A 21,972-nucleotide genomic window follows, 5' to 3' on the forward strand; every position below is an offset into this window, starting at 1 on the left:
CGATCCAACAGCCTCATCCCCCGCCACCCCCCAACACATACACGCAGGTTTCGCGGCAGTGTTGTGTCTGCAGGGGGCAGCATAGAGCAGGGGCGAAGCGAACGCAACCATTCCCCGCCATCCTATGTGACGTCGAATGGGGGTCTCCAGGCAACTGGACTCCAAACAGGGCGGCTACGCTTCCTTCGGCCTTGGTAGCGCGGAGGGCGACCAGCCGGGTTCGGGCAGCAACACCAGCCCTGAGGCGGCGGGGGACGCGGCAGGCAGGACCGGCACAACTATGGCGCTACCGCTCCTGCCCGGGAACTCTTTCAACAGGAATGTAAGTCGTGTTGATTAAGATCCAGGGGCCGCCGGGAGCTTCCTAAGTTTAGGTTTACAGAATGTTTTGCGGGGATGCCGGTGCACGTGTGTACACTTCGTTCGCGAAACTAATTCTGAATGCCCAATAACTGCCGTCCAGAGGAAGAATCTCTTTCCTTCAGAAGGCAGACTCTCTCTTTGATCAGGTCTCAAGATTATTTATAGGATTCTTCTATGCGAATAGCACTTGTTTCCTGGACCTGTTACCATCTGGGTAAAGAAAAGGCTAAACTTGATTATTGGGAATCCTTTCTAGAAATGTGGGTGACGTAACAGGAGCTGTGCACCGAGGGGAGGAGAGAGAAGGTGGATGAATCGTTTTTTTTTTAAAAAAAATTCCACTCTTCTTTCACTGCTAAAATTGGCAAAATAATGTATACGTGCCCTGCCTTTCTTAGTGTATAACGCTTTCTGATAAAAAAAGGACATGACTTATTTTGAGAAGGATTTTACAGCTGATTGGCAGTACAGGTTAAGAGATGCAGCCAACATCATTCCTTGGTTTGCTACACATCTATGCAGATGTACAAATATTTTATACTTAAAATATTCTCCAATAGTCGTATCCTTGTTTAATATTTGAATTTACCCAAAGTGTAGCTGTCCACTTTTTCCTCTGTTTTTTAGAACCACGGTTACAATTAAATGTTTCAGAAATACATTGACAGATTTTGCCTCTTACATCACCAGCAATCCATAATTTTATTTATTTATTTATTTATTTTATTACATTTATATACCGCCCTTTCCCGAAGGACTCAGGGCGGTTTACAGGGTAATTAAAAACCAAGATACAAAAGTTAAAAACAAGTTTTAAAAAAATTATATTTGTCCCTGTATAAATAAAACCCCAGTTAAAATAAAATTAATCCTCAGAGAGCTCGAAGAGCCAGGTCTTCAGGTCCCGGCGGAATGAACGGAATGAATTTTACTAGTTATTATTGCATATTTCTGTGTGAGAGAGAGAGAGAAAGAGAGGGAGAGGGAGAGAGAGAGAGAGAGAGAGAGAATTAAAATGCATTTATATGTTTTCATGGAGTGTCTTTTCCCATTGTTATTAACAGAGGTAGCACTTTTTGTTACACAATACATTTTGTCATTAGTTCTTGTAAAACTAAGGCACAATATTAAGATGGACTGTTTACATTATGCAGTCTTGCCCCACCTTTATCTTTAATCAAGATGGATAGTGATTAATATTTATATGTATTTATATGTAAGAGTGTAGGTATGTACATATGTATGTATATAGCATGTTTATGTGTGTGTTATGTATGTGTATACTTTTGAGAGCAGGCAACAGAATTTCATTTTCAATGTGTGCCAGTGTGCCCAGAGTAAAAAATGACAATAAAGGTTATCTTATATTTAAGAAATGTGATTGAAAATATACATTTAAGCACTGATAATAGAACTGACTACTTACTACTTAGGTTCCTTCAGAGTTTTATGGATTTGAACAATTATTGTATAATTATTTTGTATATTTAAAACAGTCTCTTCCTTATTAGTTGTCTTCTATTTATTTCATTTTGACTGCAGCTAGGAAAAGAAAAGTTCCATAAGTCTCAACATTGGAGTTACTGCAATAAGGTTTCTATGTTGGTGGGAGAAGACAAACCTGGAATAGGAGGCGAACCTTTGCTTGGACAGAAACTAAAACCAAAGTATAGCGTATTTCCTAGAGGTGTTGGAAGTGATGCACCTTCATGGGTAGCATTTGATAAACAGGTAACTGATTTGTTTATTCACACTGATCTGCTGCTGTGTTTTTTTGTTTGTTACCATTTCAGTAGTTAATTGGATCCTAAAATAAGTTAACTGGAAAAAAATGAAGGAAGAAAGTTTACTGAACCACATAAAAAGACTTTTAGGAGAGCCAGAGTTTGGCCATTGCACATCAGATGGGATGAAATGGAGGAGTTTCTAATGAGGAAGAGAATAGTCCAGAATTGGTGGAAGTCTTTGCTATTGAGTTACTGAAATCTGGCTGGGCTGCTAGACAAATTCTGTGCTGTTGGAGTATATACACAAAAACATTTTGGAGGTTGGACGACATGTAGAACTGCCTGCAGGAACAGTTAAAAGTCAAATCTTATAGAACTCTTCAGCAGTTTTGAACTATATATAAATAACTTCTAGTCTGTGTGGGTGTATGTTGTTCACAAGGGAGAAATGTACACTCCAACCTTGCAAACTGTTAGATGACATTTAACAGATTTATTCAGATGATTTATTCAGACGCCCAGTGCAAATGACCAGAGATTCTTTCTTCTTAATTGCTTCATCTCTGCTATTGATTTATTCTCCTGAATTTGTAAACAAATCAGAATTGTTTTTATCCTGGATACTTTATGTGCGAAAGTACACTTAGCATACATTTGCTGTTTTATAGATCTATGTATTTTATCAATATTAGTTGTATCTCCAGTGTTACCTCATTTTGTGCAATAAATATTAAGGATATATTAGCTTGGGGTTTTCACTGTAAAGTTCTGACCGAAAGTAATTTAAATTATAAATTTAGAAAATCTCACAGTACCATGTATGCATTTAGTACCTTAGAAACCCACTGTCAGCTTCTAATTCGTCATCTAGAAAATTAAGGAAATATTGATCTAAATTGCAAGATCATTGTGGAGTTACTTAGGTAATGACCTATCACAAATCATATTTCTGTACCTTCACTCTACCCTGGATGATTGGAAACAGACTGTTATGCTTCCTGTGATTAACAAGCCCTCTGATCCAGGATTGCCAAACCAGTTTAATCCAATTTCCTGGCTTGCTTTTCAGATTTTGGTGCAATCACACACTCTAATTACAGACTACTAGAAAACAGTGGAAAAGGGCTATTACCCTCCTGTCCATGCTTCTTTCCAAAATGTGTTTGGTTGACCATGTGTTACACAGAATGCTGGATAAGATAAGCCTTTAGCCAGATCCTGTAGGTCTTTTTATTTTTTATATAGACAGAAGTATTCCATTTACGTATAATGCAGCATTTAAGAGTTTGTATCATATGAAGTGCTCACACACTATTCTTTTTACTTCTAATTTTATATTTTCAAAAGTATACAAATTGAAGAATTATGATGATTAGAGAAAGGTTTGCATTTCATGCATTATAATAATACATACAATGATAATTTTAGTTTTCTGTTTGTGAAAGGCTTGCCACAGGAATGTAATGTTTGCAGCATGCTCTAAACCAAAGTGCTTTGAAGTTAAATCATTTCCCAGTCTGAAAAAAAAAACCTGTGGGGCAGAATTCATATAAGTCCAAATAAAATTACTTAACTGAACTGCGGATTAGGATATTAAATATTTAAGTCACATATGGGACAGTTCATGCTTGAAAATGTTCCTTGTAAAACATATTCATTAAATTATATTGTCCAAGAAATCCAAACATAATGCAGTTTCCAGAGTGCCCCCAGGATTTGGCTAATCTCCATTCTCTGTCTCCCACCATCATTTTTCTCCTTGATACAGAATTTCTATTAATTTTATTGAAAGAGAGAGGATAAACATCAGCACATACATGCCAGACATCAGGCAGGTGGTGTTAAATTGTTTCCAAAGCAATATACGGTACTTACAAGAAAAAAGGATATTTCAAAAAGATTTGAATTACTAGAAAGTATCATCTGCAATCTTTGTTTCCTTGCTAATATGAACATTTTTCTTGATGAGGCTTATGATTGTTTCCATTTGCACTGTGTTTAATTATGTACAGACTATTTAATTAGGAGATTAAATTATCATTAAGGATACGTTCAGACAAGATTCTACCTTTCATAATCTTTTTCTTGCCTACATAGCTGCTTTCTCTTTATCTTGGTAGCAGAACATGCTTTGGTATTCTTTCAGTAAAGCATGCTAAAGGATTTCTTCTTTCCTGCAGTATGCCATCCTGATTGCATGCGCTACAAAAATAAATGCCCTCATATTAAGATGGTTTTAAATAATTTATTTTCTAATGAATATTACAAAACCAGAAAATGTGCAGAGCCGTGTCTTTGTAGTATCAGTGCAATCAGACAGTGTGACATTCAATAGAGTTCCTGTAAAAAGTTTTATTATTTCTCTTGTTGTGTCCCTAGCAATTAAAAAAGTTGTTGACCTAAGGGAATTTTCTATTGATTTTACTCCTTCCTTCCTTCCCTCTTTCTTTCCTTCCTTCCTTCCTTCCTTCCTTCCTTCCTTCCTTCCTTCCTTCCTTCCTTCCTTCCTTCCTTCCTTCCTTCCTTCCTTCCAAAATAGGAAGATGTAATACTGATTGTCATTTTTAGATTGTTGAGCTATGTTATTTGTGTCATATCTAAATGTAAGAATCTGGATAATCTATTGTATAATCAAATCAGTTCAAGTGTTTATGATCCTATAAAAGATCAATACAACTAATTAAAGTATCTCCATAATAAAAACAAAATGGTACAGTTCTTTGTTAGAATCCAACTTTTCCATTATATGTGTGTGTGTGTGTGTGTGTGTATCTGTGTCTATGTACATACTGTATACATATGCATATACTCTCTCTTTGTGTGTGTGTGTGTGTAGTAGTAGTAGTAGTATAATTGATTTTGTCTGTGCTTTTATGTAGGTATTGTCTTTTAATGCTTATTTTGATGAAGAAGTTCCTGACAAAAATCAAGAGCTGTATAGAATAAGACATTGTAAAATATATTTCTATCTTGAAGATGACACAATTCAGGTTGTTGAACCCCAAGTGAAAAATAGTGGAATTCCACAAGGTATTTTATATCTTTTTTTATTACAAATGTTTTTTAAAAATAAATAGAGTTGTAAGGGGCCTTGGGAAGTCTTCTAGTCCAATCCGCTGCTCAAGCAAGAGACCTTATACTTTTCTTTTTTCTGTTCTGAGAGTTTTTTCTTTTGCTTACCTAATAAATTTTCTGATAATCAATTTATTTATTTATTTATTTATTTATTTATTTATTAGTTTTTATAAACCGCCCTTCTCCCGAGGGACTCGGGGCGGTGTACAGAGGAAGGTATACAGATGAACAATAAAAAGTAATAAAAACAATAGTGAAAACAAACTGGGACCCCAATTAACGCTATCATGCCAGGCCGGACTGCTGGAACAGGAAAGTTTTTAAGTCGCGACGGAAGGTACGGAGGTCGGGGGCCATCCGGATTTCGGTTGGTAAACTGTTCCAGAGGGCCGGCGCACCCACTGAGAATGCCCTCCCCCTGGGGGCCACCAGCCGACATTCCTTGAGCGGTGGCACCCTGAGGAGGCCCTCTCTGTGGGAGCGCACAGGACGGTGGGGTGCTGACATCGGCAGAAGGTGCTCCCGTAGGTAGTCCGGACCCATGCCATGTAGGGCTTTGTATGTCATTGTTAGCACCTTGAACTTCACTCGGAAGGCAACCGGAAGCCAGTGCAGCGCACGGAGGAGAGGTGTGATATGGGAGTATCGGGAGGCTCCCAAGAGTGTCCGTGCTGCCGCACTTTGCACCAGCTGAAGCTTCCGAGTGGATCTCAAGGGCAGCCCCATGTAGAGAGCGTTACAATAGTCTAGGCGAGAGGTCACAAGGGCATGGGTGACTGTACGTAAGGAATCCAGGTCTAGATAAGGCCATAGTTGGCGAACTAGTCGAACCCGGGAGAAGGCCCCCTTGGTCACAGCTCCTATGTGGTCTTCTAGGGAGAGCTGCGAGTCTAGGAGGACACCCAGGTTGCGGGCCCTATCAACAGGGGGTAGTAACATGTCCCCGATGTTAAGCAATGGGACATTCTGAATATCCTGGTTTGCCGGAACGTACAGCCATTCAGTCTTGTCCGGGTTCAGTTGAAGCCTGTTCCTCCCCATCCATTCCCGGACCGCTTTCAGACAGCGGGACATCACGTCTAGGGCATCACTGATATTGTTTGGAGTTGAGATAAAAAGCTGGGTGTCATCAGCATACTGATGGAACCCTACTCCAAAACTGCGAATGATCTCACCCAGCGGTTTCATGTAGATGTTGAACAGGAGAGGCGAGAGGACCGACCCCTGAGGGACTCCGCAAGCGAGAGGCCTCGGGGTCGACCTCTGTCCCCCTGTCAGCACCGACTGCGAGCGACCCTGGAGAAAGGAGGAGAACCAACGCAGAACCGTGCCTCCCACTCCCAGTCCCCTGAGGCGTCGCAGCAAGATACCATGGTCGATGGTATCGAAAGCCGCCGAGAGGTCTAATAAGACTAGGACAGAGGAATAGCCCCTGTCCCGGGCTCTCCAGAGATCATTCATCAGAGCGACCAATGCCGTCTCCGTGCTGTAGCCCGGCCTGAAACCCGATTGGTACGGGTCTAGATAAACCGCTTCATCCAGGATCTGAGGAAGTTGGTGCGCCACCACGCTCTCAACAACCTTCGCAAGGAAGCGAAGATTGGAGACTGGACGAAAGTTATTTAAAGAGGATGGGTCCAAGGTGGGCTTCTTGAGGAGAGGTCTCACCACCGCCTCCTTCAAGGCGGTGGGGAAGTGACCCTCACTCAGAGAAGCAGAGATGACTGCTAGGAACCATCCACGTGTCCCCTCTCGAGCTGCATAGGCCAGCCAGGAAGGGCACGGGTCCAGTAAGCATGTGGAGGAGCTCAACCTTCTCATAATCCTGTCCACTTCCTTAGGAGTTACAGGATCAAATTCATCCCAGATGACGTCGACAAGACTGTCCATGTCTTGTTCTTCCATCTCAGCCCAGTTGGAGTCCAGGCCAGTTCGAATCCGAGCAATTTTATCCAGCAGATATTGACCGAATTCCTCGGCTCGACCCTGCAAGGGTTCCTCCCTCACCTCTTGGTTTAATAGGGAGCGAGTCAACCTGAACAAGGCAGCCGGGCGATTATCTGCGGACGCGATGAGGGTGGAAAAATAGTTGGATTTTGCCACCCTTATCGCAGCGAGATAAGACCTGGTGAGGATTCTTAGTCGCAATCGGTCGGATTCGGATCGGCTGGATCTCCAACGGCTCTCTAGGCCCCGTCTCCGACGCTTCATCTCCCGGAGCTCCTCGGTGAACCATGGGGCTCGCTGGGATCTGCGCCGGGTCAGAGGCCGCAAGGGTACAACTCGGTCCAGAGCCTCCGTGGCTGCCTTTTCCCAGGCTTCCACTAAGGCATCCGCCGAGCTGTGAGCAGGGAGTGCATGCGTGTCCCTAAGCGCTGCCTGGAACCTATCAGGGTCCATTAGGCGCCTAGGGCGGTACCATCTGACTGGCACCGTGCACCCACGGTGGGGGGTGGCAAGGGGGAAGTCTAGCCGCAGGAGGTGGTGATCGGTCCATGACAGGGGCGTAACAGTTGTGGTGCCCCCACCGATATCATCACGCCACCGTCCAGACAAGAACACCAATTATGTTAAGCTTCAGCCACAATATAAAATTTAGTGGTATAGGCCACTATTTGTTGCAATATACAGTATATAATTTTCCAATATCATTTTGCGATGGTCCTGTGATTAGATCCATGCATGAATTATATAAATGATATTTCATATGAATTATAGTATTTTGAATATGAAATTGAAAAGATAGAATTTAAATGTCCTTTACCTTTGAGAGTCAACAGTTTAACGTTTATGGCATATTATCAGTAAAAAAGTGGCATTATGCTAAATCTAATAGCAACAGATTTATGTTTATGTACATAAAAAGGGAAAGTTGCATATGTTTTTTCCCCAGAAAGGAAGTCCTATTTTCATTCAGTTATAATGAAGAAAACCATTTTTGTTTATTTGCTTTTCAGTGTTTTGAATAAGATTTATAGTAATATTTCTGAGTTTTAACGTAGCTATAACAAACACCATATAAGGATGATTCTTTAAAGGCTAAACAGCTTATGTAAAGATATAATGTAATGTGGATGATGCAATAATAGGAATGACTCAGCAGGTGTGTGTATCCCTTTAAGAGTCTTGAGTATAAAAGGAAAGTTTTTGCTGGAGTCTTTCTCACCTGTTTGACTGCTGTAAATGCTGTATATTGGAGTTTGCTGTTTTATCATATATATGTATTTTATTTCTAGTGTATATTTGTAGATATAGTGTAATATAAACCACCATTTAATTATAAACCACTGTTTACTGTATTTACTTCTGGGTTACCTCAGCGCAATAAAACTGTGCATGCTGTGACAGGTTATGGGCCCAGAGTGAAGAGAAACCCAGTGAGAGTTTGAACCAGAGCTAGAGGAGTTAAGGCTTATGCTTTGTTGTGGTTTGTGGTCGTTTGAAGAAGCAGGCAACATGACTTCCATCAGTGTAATGGAAGGAGGTTTTGCAGTATCTCAGCTGAATGAGACAAACTACCTCTCCTGGAGTCTGAAAATGGAAATGTATCTGAGAAGAGAGGAGTTGTGGATGATAGTTACTGATCCACTTGCAGCCGTGGATGATGGGGACCAGAAAAAGAATGAGAAAGCATTGGCCAGTATAATCCTGAGTTTAGAGGATAGCCAACAAATACACGTGAGGGGTCTCCAGTCTGCTAAAGAGTGCTGGGAAGCTTTGCACAGTGTGCATGCGAGAGGGACTGCGAGCAGCAAAGTTATGCTGACAAGAAAGCTATATAAAGCACAGCTGAAGCTGGGAGAGAGCATGTCTATGCATTTGCAGTCCATGAGAAAGACAATCCTAGAATTAGAGGAAAGAGGAATGACTTTTACTGAGTCACATAAGGTGTATGTGGTGCTCAGTTCATTGGACAAATCATGGGACGTCCTAGTGACCAGTTTAGAGTCCATGCAGGAGAAGGACTTGACCATGAGTTATTTGACTGGCTGGTTGCTGGAGGAGGAACAGAAACATCTGGAAAGGGAGTGACGACAATGCAGAGGGAGTGATGACAATGCACAGCCCAAGCTTAGAACTGCTATATCCCAGGGTGCCGACAGAGCTGCTGAGAATGTTTGCATGGTGAAACTCTGCTTCAATTATGGTTCTATAGAGCACCTCCTGAGATGCTGCCCTGAGAGGAGAAATAGAGGAGCAGTGAGACAACCAACATTTTCCCTGGCAGCAGCATTAATGGAGAAAAATATGTGGTTGTTGGACAGTGGGGCCAGTCAGCAATTGCAAATGACCCACAAATATTTTCTAACCTGAGACCAGCTAACCAAGCATTTGTTAGCTTGGCTAATGGACAACAGTCTGCTATAAAAGGGGAAGGTAAAATTTATGTACCTGGTATTGGGGAAACCTGGGATAATGTGTTATATATACCAGAGTTAGACCATAATTTACTCAGTATTTCGAGCTTGGATAAACTGGGATATGAAGTAATGTTTGCAAAGGGTCAATACACCATTAGGAAGGATGGGAGCATTTGTGTACAAGGTGTTAAACAGGATAATTTGTATATATTAAGGAAGCAGCAGGATGGTTGTGCACAAACACCCACAAACACTCCCAATCACGATAACTGTGTACATGTATTACACAGGAGGTTAGGACATGTGAATTTTAAAGTGCTACAAAGGATGCCAGATCTAGCTGAGGGACTTAAAATTAAGCAATGCAACACATATTTGGATTGTGCTATTTGCAAGGAGTCGAAGTCTAGGGTGTATCCTGTAAGTAAGGAAAGCATGAGGCAAACTAACAGGGTTTTACAGTTAGTGTACACTGATTTAATTGGTCCTATCGTGCCCTCTCTTGGAGGAGCTAGGTACATACTAGCCTTAGTAGATGACTACAACCAGGTTTGGGTTCTGCTACTTTTTACAGAACAAAACTGAAGTTCTGCAACAGTTTAAGCCAGGGGTGTCAAACTCAATTTCATTGAGGGCCGCATCAGCATTGCAGTTGCCCTTGGGGGCCGGGTGGGTGTGGCCAGGGTGGGCGTGGCCTACTGGGTGGGCGTGGCCAGAGTGCATGTGGCCTGGGTGGACATGGCCAGCTCTACATCTTTTGCGTCAAGGGTGCCTATGGGGGCCTGGGGAGGAATGGGACAGATCTGAGGGTCTCTGGCAGAGGGAGATGGGACTGGGGCAAGTGCTAAGGCATGGTCCACTGGAGGAGCCTCACTGTTCCTCTCAGGCCATGCATGGGGGGGCTGGATGGTGGCACGGAGGTCAAATGCCCAGCCCAACCCTCAAGCACCCATAGCACTAAGCCCAGCCTTAGTTCCCCTAGGGCAGGGGTCGGCAACCTGAAACAGTGAAAGAGCCCCTCGGAACCGGTTTCCTCACAAAAGGAAAAACTGGGAGCCGCAAAAAATGTGTTCACATGCACGTACATGCGCGCATGTGCAGAACAGGGTTTGAAGAGTGGAGCCAAGGCGAGATATGCACCTACCCTGCATATTTGAATTGATTGGTTGAACTTTTTTAGTCCCACTTTTTTTTTTGGGACTGCACATGGCAGAGGACTGGATGGGCTTGTGGAGCTAAGACTGAATGCGTTTCAGCATAGATGGCCACCACAAAATTGTACATTGCCTCCCGGCTGGCCTGGGCCAGGGCCAAGGCAGAGGGGGCCATTCCCTCACTGTTTCCAGGATGGGTTCACAGGCCACATGAAACCACTTCGCGGGCCAGATCTGGCCCCGGGGCCTTGTGTTTGACCTGTCTGGTTTAAGTAATGGGTGAACTTTGTAGAGAGAAGGTATGGTCACAAGGTATGCCAGTTACAAACAGACAGGGGAACACAGTTCATGTCTGATAATTTCCAAAGATGGCTGAGAAATTTAGGCATAAAACATAGATGTACAAACCCTTACACATCAGCAGAAAACAGAGTGGCTGAAAGGAGAAAACCATAAAGGACTCACTGCTAGTACTTGCACGAATGAGTAACACATACTGGGGAAAAGCCATAAAAACAGCCAACTATTTAGTGAACGGTATGGAGTGTTGCTATTAATGAAACTCCATCTTACATGTTGTATGGAAAGAAACCTTCATTGACTCACCTAAGGACATTTTGCAGTTATGCCTGGGTGCATATCCCCAAAGGCACCAGAAGGAAAGGACAGACAAAGGCCAGGAAACTAGGTTTGTGGGATGTGAGACAGATTCCAAGGGATATAGATTTTCAGATGGAAGTAGGAAGGTTGTAATATCAAGGTCTGCTAGTTTCTCAGAGCAAAATAATTGGAACAGGATGCATGCTAACACTGAGGTGTTCATGCCAACAAGTAGTATTAGTTCTCAGGAAGGAGAGGTTACACAAAGCCCAGTGAAGGAAGAACAGGATAGCAGGTCAGAAATAGTAGAAATAGAAGAGGATAGACCTGAGGTAAAGAGAGAAGTAACAAAAACTCAGGAACAGGTGATCCCAGGGAGGTCTGAATGTAGTAATAAAGGTGTACCTCCTGATCGATTCACAGCAAGTGGGGTTAGAGCATATAATGTAAGGCATGATTATCAAGAAATACTATCGGTGCTTAAAGTAGAAAAGGAGAAATGGAAGGACACAATAACGAACTGCAGTATAAGGCAGGATGAAACTCAAATACTTTGGCCACCTAATGAGAAGGAAGGACTCACTGGAGAAGAGCCTAATGCTGGGAAAGATTGAGGGCAAGAGAAGAAGGGGACGACAGAGAATGAGGTGGCTGGATGGAGTCACTGAAGCAGTAGGCGTGAGCTTAAATGGACTCCAGAAGATAGTAGACTCCAGAAGATAGTAGAGGACAGGAAGGCCTGGAGGAACGTTGTCCATGGGATTGCGATGGGTTAGACACGACTTCGCAGCTAACAACAACAAATAAGGCAGGAATGAATTGTTCAAGCACCTATGTGGACTAGGTTTTAAATGCAGGCAAATGTAAATGTAAAAGCATTTGGTTTAACAGCTGTTTAGTTTTAAATGGTAGGAGTGTCAGGATGATGATTTAAAGGCTAAAAATGTGGATGATGCAATAATAGGAATGACGGAGCAGGTGTGTGTATCCCTTTAAGAGTGTGAGTATAAAAGGGAAGCTTTTTGCTGGAGGCTTTCTGATTCGTTTGACTGCTGTAAATGTTGCGTATTGGAGTTTGCTGTTTTATCACATGTATGTATTTTATTTCTAGTGTATATTTGTAGATATAGTGTAATATAAACCACCATTTAATTATAAACCACTGTTTACTGTATTTACTCCTGGGTTACCTCAGCGCAATAAAACTGTGCATGCTGTGACAGGTTATGGGCCCAGAGTGAAGAGAAACCCAGTGAGAGTTTGAACCAGAGCTAGAGGAGTTAAGGCTTATGCTTTGTTGTCGTTTGTGGTCGTTTGAAGAAGCAGAATTGCTTATCCCAAATTACTGATGCTCAGCTTTGCAGTGAGGCATTAGTAACAATTGCATCTGACTGTGTGGAAATCTGCTCTCCTTTGAAGCCTGGAAAGGAACAAAGGGATCATTTCCATTTTCTTCCCTGCTATATAACCATTAAAAACATATTAGAATGATTAAAACATACTCCAAAGTATCCTTTTACTCATTTTTCCCAGTAACAGGTTTCCCTCTGTGCTATAGGAAAATAGCATATTAAATAATGTGTGGAATTATAGCTAAAATTTCATCTCCAGTTAATTACTATTACACCAGAAATTAAAACAAATCACTCCTGAAATATTGAAGAGTGGTATACGTTTCTATTTTATACTTAAAAATCCAGTTTCATGATAAAAATCCAGTTTTACATGTTGCAGGGACTTAGTTTAATCTTTTTTAAATTGGTCTTAATTTTTGTATTCATGTTTTAAAAATTATACCCTGTAAACCGCCCTGAGTCCTTCGGGAAAGGGCGGTATATAAATTCAATAAATTAATTAAATTAATAATTGTTTTCTATAAAAATATATGTATTATTAATCCACCAAAATAATATATATTTTATGCATACTTATCTACTCTAACTGCATTTCATGGAGTTAAAAGGGGATGGGTATTGGCTATATTCCATGAGTGTTAAAATGACAAACAAAGGTGAAGAAAGGAACGTGAAAGGTAAGTTTTGGCTTATAACTATTATTTCAGTAGAGATAGGGATAATTCTTGCTCAGAACAAGGTCCTGAATAATATTTTTATATAGTATGCAGCACATATATGAATCCCATTCATAAATACAATTAGGCTTCAGGGGGAGAGAGTTAAGAAGTTGTTATATGCATACTCATGATATCAATTTTTTTAAAAAGTGTTTTTCCGCTACTTATTTTATTATATAATGAATCTTTTCCAGAAATTTTGACCCTTTCCCTTAAGACATTTCAAAATTTGGTAGCTACTTTCCCTATATCTTCCCTCAATCTTACAGATATTAACCATAGCACAGTACCAGTTCTCCAAATGATACTTTGGACAATTTAGAGGACGGGATAAGGACTTGCTGTAACTTAGACAGATAGGAATTATAGTACCTCTTTCCGGTCTGATAAAGGGATTCAAGGGGGGGGTCCGACTGCATTTGAAAAACATAATTAAAAATCATACAATTTAATTAGAAACCAAACAAAAATGTATTAGAGTGACACAGTACAACTTACAACCACAATTGAGACCAAAATTTCTGTTACTAGGCGAAACATTTGTTAAGTGAGTTTTGCCCCATATTACAGTTATTAAGGGACTCTGGCTTCCCCTTTGACTTTGCTTATCAGAAGGTCACAAAAGGTGATCACATGACCCTGGGATACTGCAGCTGTCATAAATATGAGTCAGTTGCCAAGTGTCTGAATTTTGATCATGTGGCCATTGGGATGCTGCACCGGTTGTAAGTGTGAAAAATGGCAATAAGTCACATTGTAACTTCAAAGTCACTAAACAAACTTTTGTAACTTGAGGGTAACCTCATCATGAATGTTGAAACAATCTCAAACAAGGAATGCTAAAATAATTGTTTGAAAAGTTACATCTTTACTTGGTAAGCTACTGGAATCAGAGGCAGGAAATTCTGTAAGTTGCATATAGAAATAATATATCAAGGAGCGATAGTTTACCCAAATCTGTTTGATTTGGGTAACATAATCTCATACAAGGATATTCTGAATGAGGAGGGGGAATTGAAACTTAGGAATGAACTAGAATTACAAGGTATAAAACTCGATTGGTGGGCCTACTTACAAATCCAATCGAGATTTAGGAAGGATAAAAATGAATGGGGGATATATACCTCTGAAACAGCATTGGACAAAATATTATTGGGACCGGACTCTAAACAAATAAGGAATTTTTATAAATTACTTTTGGGATATAAGCTGTTTGAAGAGCAAGTGAAAGACCCCATGTTGATCTGGGCTAACAATTTAGGACATAACATCGACCTAGATACTTGGCAAACAATTTGGGATAGGAATAAAAGGATAACACTGGCCTCATCGTATAAAGAAAATTTATTTAAAATGTTTTACCGATGGCATCTTCCCCCAGCCCGCTTAGCAAAAATGTACACAACAGCATCTCCCAAATGTTGGAAGTGTTCTGAAGAGATAGGCACATACTTCCACACGTGGTGGTCTTGCAGTAAAACACAAAAATTTTGGAGAATGATTTGGATTTGGCTGAAAGAAATATTGAAACAAGATCTGGAGTTTAGTCCAGAACTTTTCTTGTTGGGAATCACGAAAGAGAAATATCCTAAAGATGTGCTATACTTAACGATCCATATTATCACAGCAGCTAGAATATCATTTGCGCAAAAATGGAAAAAGAATGAGATCCCAGGACAAAAAGAGGTTATTAGGAAAATTTGGGATTGCGCTGAAATGGACAAATTAACTTTGGAATTAAAGAATAAAGATCAATCAGACTATTATAGAATTTGGAACAAATTGTATCTTTGGATGGATAAAAAGAAAGGTCTCTATTAGGTTTTACAGACTAGCTCACTGTTTTAAATATTGTGGTATTTCACCGATTTGTAATCTAAGTGTATTTAAGTGTATTTTTGATGTACATATATACATGTATATATATATATTTAAACATTGTAGACAAAAAGGTTTGTCAGCTCGCTGGTACTGTGTCCAATGTTTTTAAATAATAAATTTAATAAAAAAAAAAAAGAAATAATATATCAAGGAACAAAACCCATCTGCCTGAGATGCTGATTTTATCAATGATTTTCTGAGAAAAATCTTCAGATACGGAGTTTCAAGTGGCACCGTCCAAAGGGTGCTTCAATAATTGAAGTTTTGATGTTTGTATTCATCCAATTTAATATTTCAGGTGAAATTTCTCTTACCATGTTTAACTATTTTGAGACTTCATGTGAATAAGGTTAATATAAAGGTACATTGGAGTAAGTTATATTAATTGTGTTTTCCTTCAACATAGGAACACTTCTTAGGCGCCATCGGATTCCACTCCCGCCTCCTAATGAAGATCAGTTTTATACTTTTGATTATTTCAACCTTGACACTGATGTCATATTTTATGGCCGAAGATATAAAATTATAGACTGTGATCAGTTCACTAAAAATTTCTTGAGAAAGATGGGAATCAAAGTAAATCCCCCATTGGAACGTCCAGATGATCCCTATACGAAAGGACGCCAGAAGGTTAGCTGAAGGAATGGTTGACAAAGCTATTGTTTGTAGGGTAAAATTAAGAACAACTCATATATAACAAACAAAGAAAATTTCATGTTGGGAGAGAAATATTTTAAAGAGTCCTTCTTAAGAAGAGGTCTTACATTAATAATCCATATTTTATTATATTTCTTGTATTGGTTTGCATATATCCCTAGTTAGATACTTATACCCTGAGAACATGACCAGAAGTATAGCTTGAACATGTTTACCATCACTATAAATAGTGCTATAAAATGTGGTGCTTGTATCAATGAGTAAATCCAATTAAATTGGCAGTATCTCCATGCTTTGTGCATAGTTTCAAACAATATCCAGGATGTGTTAGATAGCATGTAAAATCTCTTGTTTTCTCTCATTTGCAAATAGAATATTGAATAGTAGGCCAAGGATGTTAGTGTTTAAAAGTACTGTAGATAATAAAGTCCCTTTAATACTTTTTAAATGTTGCAATCTTGGGAGTAAGAATGATTACATACAGTGGAACCTGTTTAAAAGAAACTTATAATGTACTATAAATGTCATTTGACCGAAAGACCCACAAATACGTTTTTTCAACACATAAACTATCAGCGTAGAACATAGTAAGCATAATAGCAAGCCTCCCTTCAATTGCAGCCGTAATTATTTTGTTTCTCTGATAAAAGGCACTGATTAAATCTTTCTAGTCCACATTTTCTTTGAGAATTTTCAGCTAACTCCAGTCAGCTATGTAGCTTGAACAGGGACAAGAGTGTTTAACCCTCATGTCTGGCTGCTGACCCTGTTTTAAGATACTGTTACTCTGTCCATTTTGTATTTCATATCCCATTATGATATGTGCCCTGGTGGTTCATTTGCGTCCTCAGGACAGCAGAAATGTCTGGCAACATCAAAGGCAACTGGGCAGACCGTCTAAAATAGCACTTGTTAACCATCATATAAGGCAGGGTGTTAGAAAAGGTACCTAAACATTGCCTGCCACACAACAACATCTGGCTAATTAACGAGCTAGCAAATCATTCCCTTAACAGTCAAGAATCAAGGGGGGGGGGGAGGGAAATAAAGGAAAACTCATTTTTGGAGCCTGGAACATCTATACTTTGTTGGATAGAGGCAATGGTGCCATGGCCTGAAACACAAATAGTGCTCATGGCAACCAGACTTTGCTATTACAGCATTGACATTGCTGCACTCAGTGAGACCAGGCTGGCAGATGAGGGTTCATTACAGGAAGTAGCAAGTGAGGGTTGTTGGGTTTTGTGGGGGTTTTTTTGGAAAAGGAAAACAGACTGACAACAGGATTCACAGAGTAGATTTTGCTGTTAAAACTTGTTCTGCTGAAGAACATCTCTACTCTACCCACTGGAATAAATGAATGCATTATGAAGTTCCGCTTTCGTCTCAGGAGGTCCTGGTATGTAATCATTGTCAGGACCTATTTACCAATTCTCACCAGTATATTTGAGGACAAGGAAGCTTTCTATGAAGACCTGAATTAGATTATTCAGATAAGCTCTGCCGGTGACAAATTCATCATTTGGGGTGATTTCAACACTAGATTAAGGACAAATAGCAACAACTGGGACAGATTCTTTGCAAGATTTATTGTAGGGGGGAAATGTGGGCCAGTTTATATTAAAGGGAAGAAGAAGGAAAATGGGCACTGGAGATCAATTAGATTCAAAAGGAAGAAAAAGCTGAAGGCTTCTCTCCAGTAAGGCCTAATGTCTAAAACTGAGTAGCTGTTGATTCAGGGAAGTTGATACAAAAATTGTAGAAGGAAATTCGCATAGGTAAGATATTCTGCTGAATGTTTATGATCACTTTGTAAAATGTAACAGTGCAGCAGAATCCCCATTCTATGAACCTGCCCAAATGTTGTGTTCTTGTATATATCCCCCCTTTGAGACAATTTCATTTTAATTCTAACCTTGCTGATCCTTTTAAATATTTTGGCAGTTGTTTTATTGTTCTGAAAGGGATTGTAATATATTCAAAACTGCTTGGTTTTAAAGCCTGGAACTTAATAATAAACATAAAATAATAGATGCCCTAAGGAGAGATTTCATGAAATAAATCAACTGAACAGACATTTGTTGGCCTACCCTAATCTACTGAAAACCCTCAGTGCCATTTATCAAAAACCTAGCTGTAACTTTACATTACTAGAATGAATGTGCAGAATGTTTATAGTTTATCTTGTAATACATGTTTGAATGAATGTAATAGCACTCCAACCTTTTACAGAGATTTTTAATTAGGATTCTCCTAGTTTAAATGTAACTGCAGCATGGTAACTGTCAGATTAATTTAATACCACTTTCTGTTATCATTTGCCCTTTCCTATATTGCACAACAAGTAATTTGCAATAGAACAAAAGACAAGAGAATGAAATAAAACTGGTGGAAAAGAGTGGACTCCTTTATGTTTGGTGGAGCCTTGGTGGAGCAGTGGGCTAATGCCTCCTTAAGTAACACCAGCTGCCTGCAATTAGTGCAGGTTCGCATCCCACCAGGCTCAAGGTTGACTCAGCCTTCCATCCTTCCGAGGTAGGTAAAATGAGGACCCAGATTGTTGGGGGCAATTAAGCTGACTTTGTAATAATGCCGCTTGGGGTGTGTGTGAAAGCCCTAATAAGCAGGCATATACATAGAATGAAGGCTACTGCTAAGCTTGTAAGCCGCCCTGAGTCTTCGGAGAAGGGCGGGATATAAATGGAATTAAAATAAAATAAATAAATAAATAAATGTTTTCCCAAAGGTGTTTTTTCAAGAAACAACTGGACTTTCTTGTTTTTCTTTGAAGCATTTTGTTTCTTATCCAAGAAGCTTCTTCAGCTCTGAGTGGATGGTGGATCCTTCGATTCCCCACCATCTAGTCAGAGCTGAAGAAGCTTCTTGGATGAGAAGCAAGACGTCTTCAAAGAAAAACAAGAAAGTCCAGTTGCCTCTTAAAAAGCACCTTTGGGACAACCGTGACTGGATGTCTGAGAATCTCCACAGACACTCCTTTATGTTACAGAATTGTAGACAAGGAACCATATAACAGTGGTGGCTGAACATACAGAGTTCTGCAGTCATCATAGTAAGTGCCAAGAGATTATGAATTAATTTCTGAAAGCCATCGTTAAGGATAGGGACAGTGGATTTAATCTAAGATTTCTTAAATCAAGAAATCTTAATTATACTTCATTATTTCTTTTTGTGTCTGGGGCAGGGTCAGTAGTTGCTGATTGGAAGGCTCTGCTATGCTGAACTTCTGGCTCTACTGAGAGCTTGCACATACACACACACATCTTTACTCGATTTCATACACACTTATTTATACTTCAGTGATGCTTGCTTGTTTTCTCTTAATTATATTTCAATGTTAACAAAGAGTGGAAACTCTGCTTCCCTAAATGTTTAGAACAAAGTACAAAGATGTTTCATACATATCTTATCAATGGCACAAATGATGTATCTGGAAATTGATGTCCATAACTGCTTATGTACAGGGGCCAGATAAAAATACATACTGGATTGACTAGTAATATTTTCACTTTGTTATCTGCACTAGGTTTCTCTTTTCAATTGGCTCATTGACAATGCATGATATTACAAAAAGTTCAATAGTGGCAGCTGACCATCCTTTTTTTTCTGAATCCATTTGATTCTGCATACGCATGCATGCGTGTGTGCACATACACACACACACAGAGAATCTAGAGATTTTTAGCACAATTAAATATTAATATATGCAAAAGAAAAGTTAGCTCGTAAATGTCATTTCAAGAAGCAGGGAAATGGCAATTGCCACAGCTGGCCATTTAGATTAAGTAGCCCTTATGCACAAATATTTTGTGTACCCTCAGCCGTATTTACAGAGCAAACCCATGCTATTGTGGCTACTCAAATTATCACTTAGTTTCTTGGTGTTTACTCCACAGTAAATGGTTGTAGGATTGTTGCTTAAATCTCTCCAATGTAGTGACTGTGAGTAGTAGATAGCAGATTTGAAATGGAAATTGTTCTTAATTGACCTGCACATACTCTAACCTACAGAATACATTTATTTACTATTGCTAATGTTAACATACTTAGTATTTTAGCTGGCATATAAAATAATTGAATGGCAATATATATCTTAAACTACCTAAATCTGGCAAACTAACTGATCTATTTTCCAGGAGATAATTATATTAATCCATGGAAATTTAGAGACTCAAATTTAGAGTTGTTTTAATAGTATATTGTAAGATTTATGTGTATTTCATTGATAAATGCAACATCTATTACTGAAAGGAGAATTTACCATTTTCTCCTCACAATCTTTTTGATCTGCTCTTTTTTGCCCATTTATTCATTTCATCTCTTATGTTTTGCAAAAGATATAACAATGATGCTACTGTAGATGTGTTATGAATGATTTAAGGTGAGCAGTGTACTGATAGCTCCTAATCCACATTAATGCCTATAGCTGTTGACAGTTTCTCCCTCTTTCTTGCCCCCAAACACCATGAGTTTTTTTATGCAGCTGTCATCGCAGTTCCTTATTTTTTAAATCATTTTTGCATGATTAAAAGAGCATATATACTTTTTTGTTTAACTAGCATTTTATATCTTTATTTTTATAACAGTCCCGTTGTATAGACTAAGAGACACTGAATTGTCGAAAGCATTGATTCAGTAGCCCTACTAGAGCACATAGCTTCTACTATTCAATTGTGCACATCTTTGTTGCTTCATAACAAAATGAAACTTTGCTTCTTTCACTACAGTTCAGTTGATCTGGATCTGATTCACACAACATGCTAAGCCATAATGTAATTTGTTTAGTTTTGGATTAGCGTCCTAAGTTAACCATGGCTTTAAATAGTGTTTTATGTCTTCTGTGAACGCGGTGAATAATGACGTAATAAACCATAGCTATACAAAATGTAGTTTAGGTTGATATATAAATCTACAGTGCTCTTATAGCGGATTCGCATGTTGGAAAGGATCTTGGACTAGAGGATCCTAAGCTTCTTCCAAGCCTTATATCCTATGATCATTTTATTCATATTTTAAAGTCTGGAATACTATTGTTGCTCAATCATTGATTGGGGCTTATAGGATAATAGGCTAATAATATTTTATGCCACTTTTTGCTCAAGCCTTTCTATCTGCCTTTTTGCCTTTTCCCCCCTTGATTCCAGCTTCACACACACACCCGCCCACTTCTTCCTCTTTATTAGCTTCAGTGATGTCATAATATCCAAGGTTAATGTTCTGAAGAGACAAGGATGTTAATCCTGTTTCCCTTAGGTGCTTATTGTTTGCTTCCTTCATTCACATTTCATTACGGTAAATTGATTTTGAAGTCAAATTCAGGTTTCAAATTGAAGGTAACATCATTTACAGTTTTTCTAGGGCATTTGTATTGGCTTTCTACCTTTGTCTATGAACAATTTGGTCTCTTCAAATTTTCAAAGTTCATTGTTGATTTTAGAAAGAGCTGGCATGTTCATACTCACTTTGTATCATGGCTGCACCTTGTGGAGGTAGTCAGTAGTATTAAGTACCTGGGCGTGCAGATAACTAACAATTTGACTTGGTCTCTTCATACATTACCTTTAGTGAAGCGTGCAAACCAGCGTTTGCATTTCTTGCATCGGCAAGGAGAGCACATCTTTCTCCTTTTTTTCTGTTATAAAGTTTTTTATTATTATTTTTTACCTCTACATACATATGTTAGTTTTTCAAACAGCGTGCGATCTGGATTCATAAAACGCTAATACATAATCAAGTCCTATTCTTTGGTTCTCTCTACTAACCATTTGTAGAATAAATTCCAGCTTTGCTAATATTCTGTTTCTCCTTTATCTTTCAGTTTCATAGTTAATCTGTCCATCTCTGCGCATTCCAGTATCTTTTTTTATTACCTCTTCTTCTGAAGGTATTCGTTCATTTTTCCAACATTGCGCATAGCTTATTCTTGCTGCAGTTACAATATGTAAAACCAAGTATAAATTTTGCTTATTGATCTTTTCTGGTACTATACTTAATTAAAAAAATCAGGATTAAATACTACATGTTCTCCTATTATTTTTTCTAGCCAAGCATGTATTTTTTTC

At 39.3% G+C, this 21,972-nt stretch overlaps 1 protein-coding gene across 1 annotated transcript in view; it reads left to right on the forward strand.

Annotated features, from left to right (window-relative positions):
• Nucleotides 1–280: 280 nt before the first annotated feature.
• EFHC2 (EF-hand domain containing 2) overlaps nt 281–21,972 on the forward strand; it is a gene marked incomplete at its 5' end in the record, with an annotated part of 55,960 nt that continues 34,268 nt past the window's right edge. The window contains 4 exons of the mRNA XM_083362461.1: nt 281–322; nt 1,906–2,094; nt 4,970–5,120; nt 15,642–15,865. Of these exons, the coding sequence (XP_083218587.1) occupies nt 281–322; nt 1,906–2,094; nt 4,970–5,120; nt 15,642–15,865 (606 nt within the window). The remainder of the gene's footprint in view (nt 323–1,905; nt 2,095–4,969; nt 5,121–15,641; nt 15,866–21,972) is intronic.

This window comes from Vipera ursinii, assembly GCF_947247035.1.
Source record: "Vipera ursinii genome assembly, chromosome: 4".
Classification (NCBI taxonomy): domain Eukaryota; kingdom Metazoa; phylum Chordata; class Lepidosauria; order Squamata; family Viperidae; genus Vipera; species Vipera ursinii.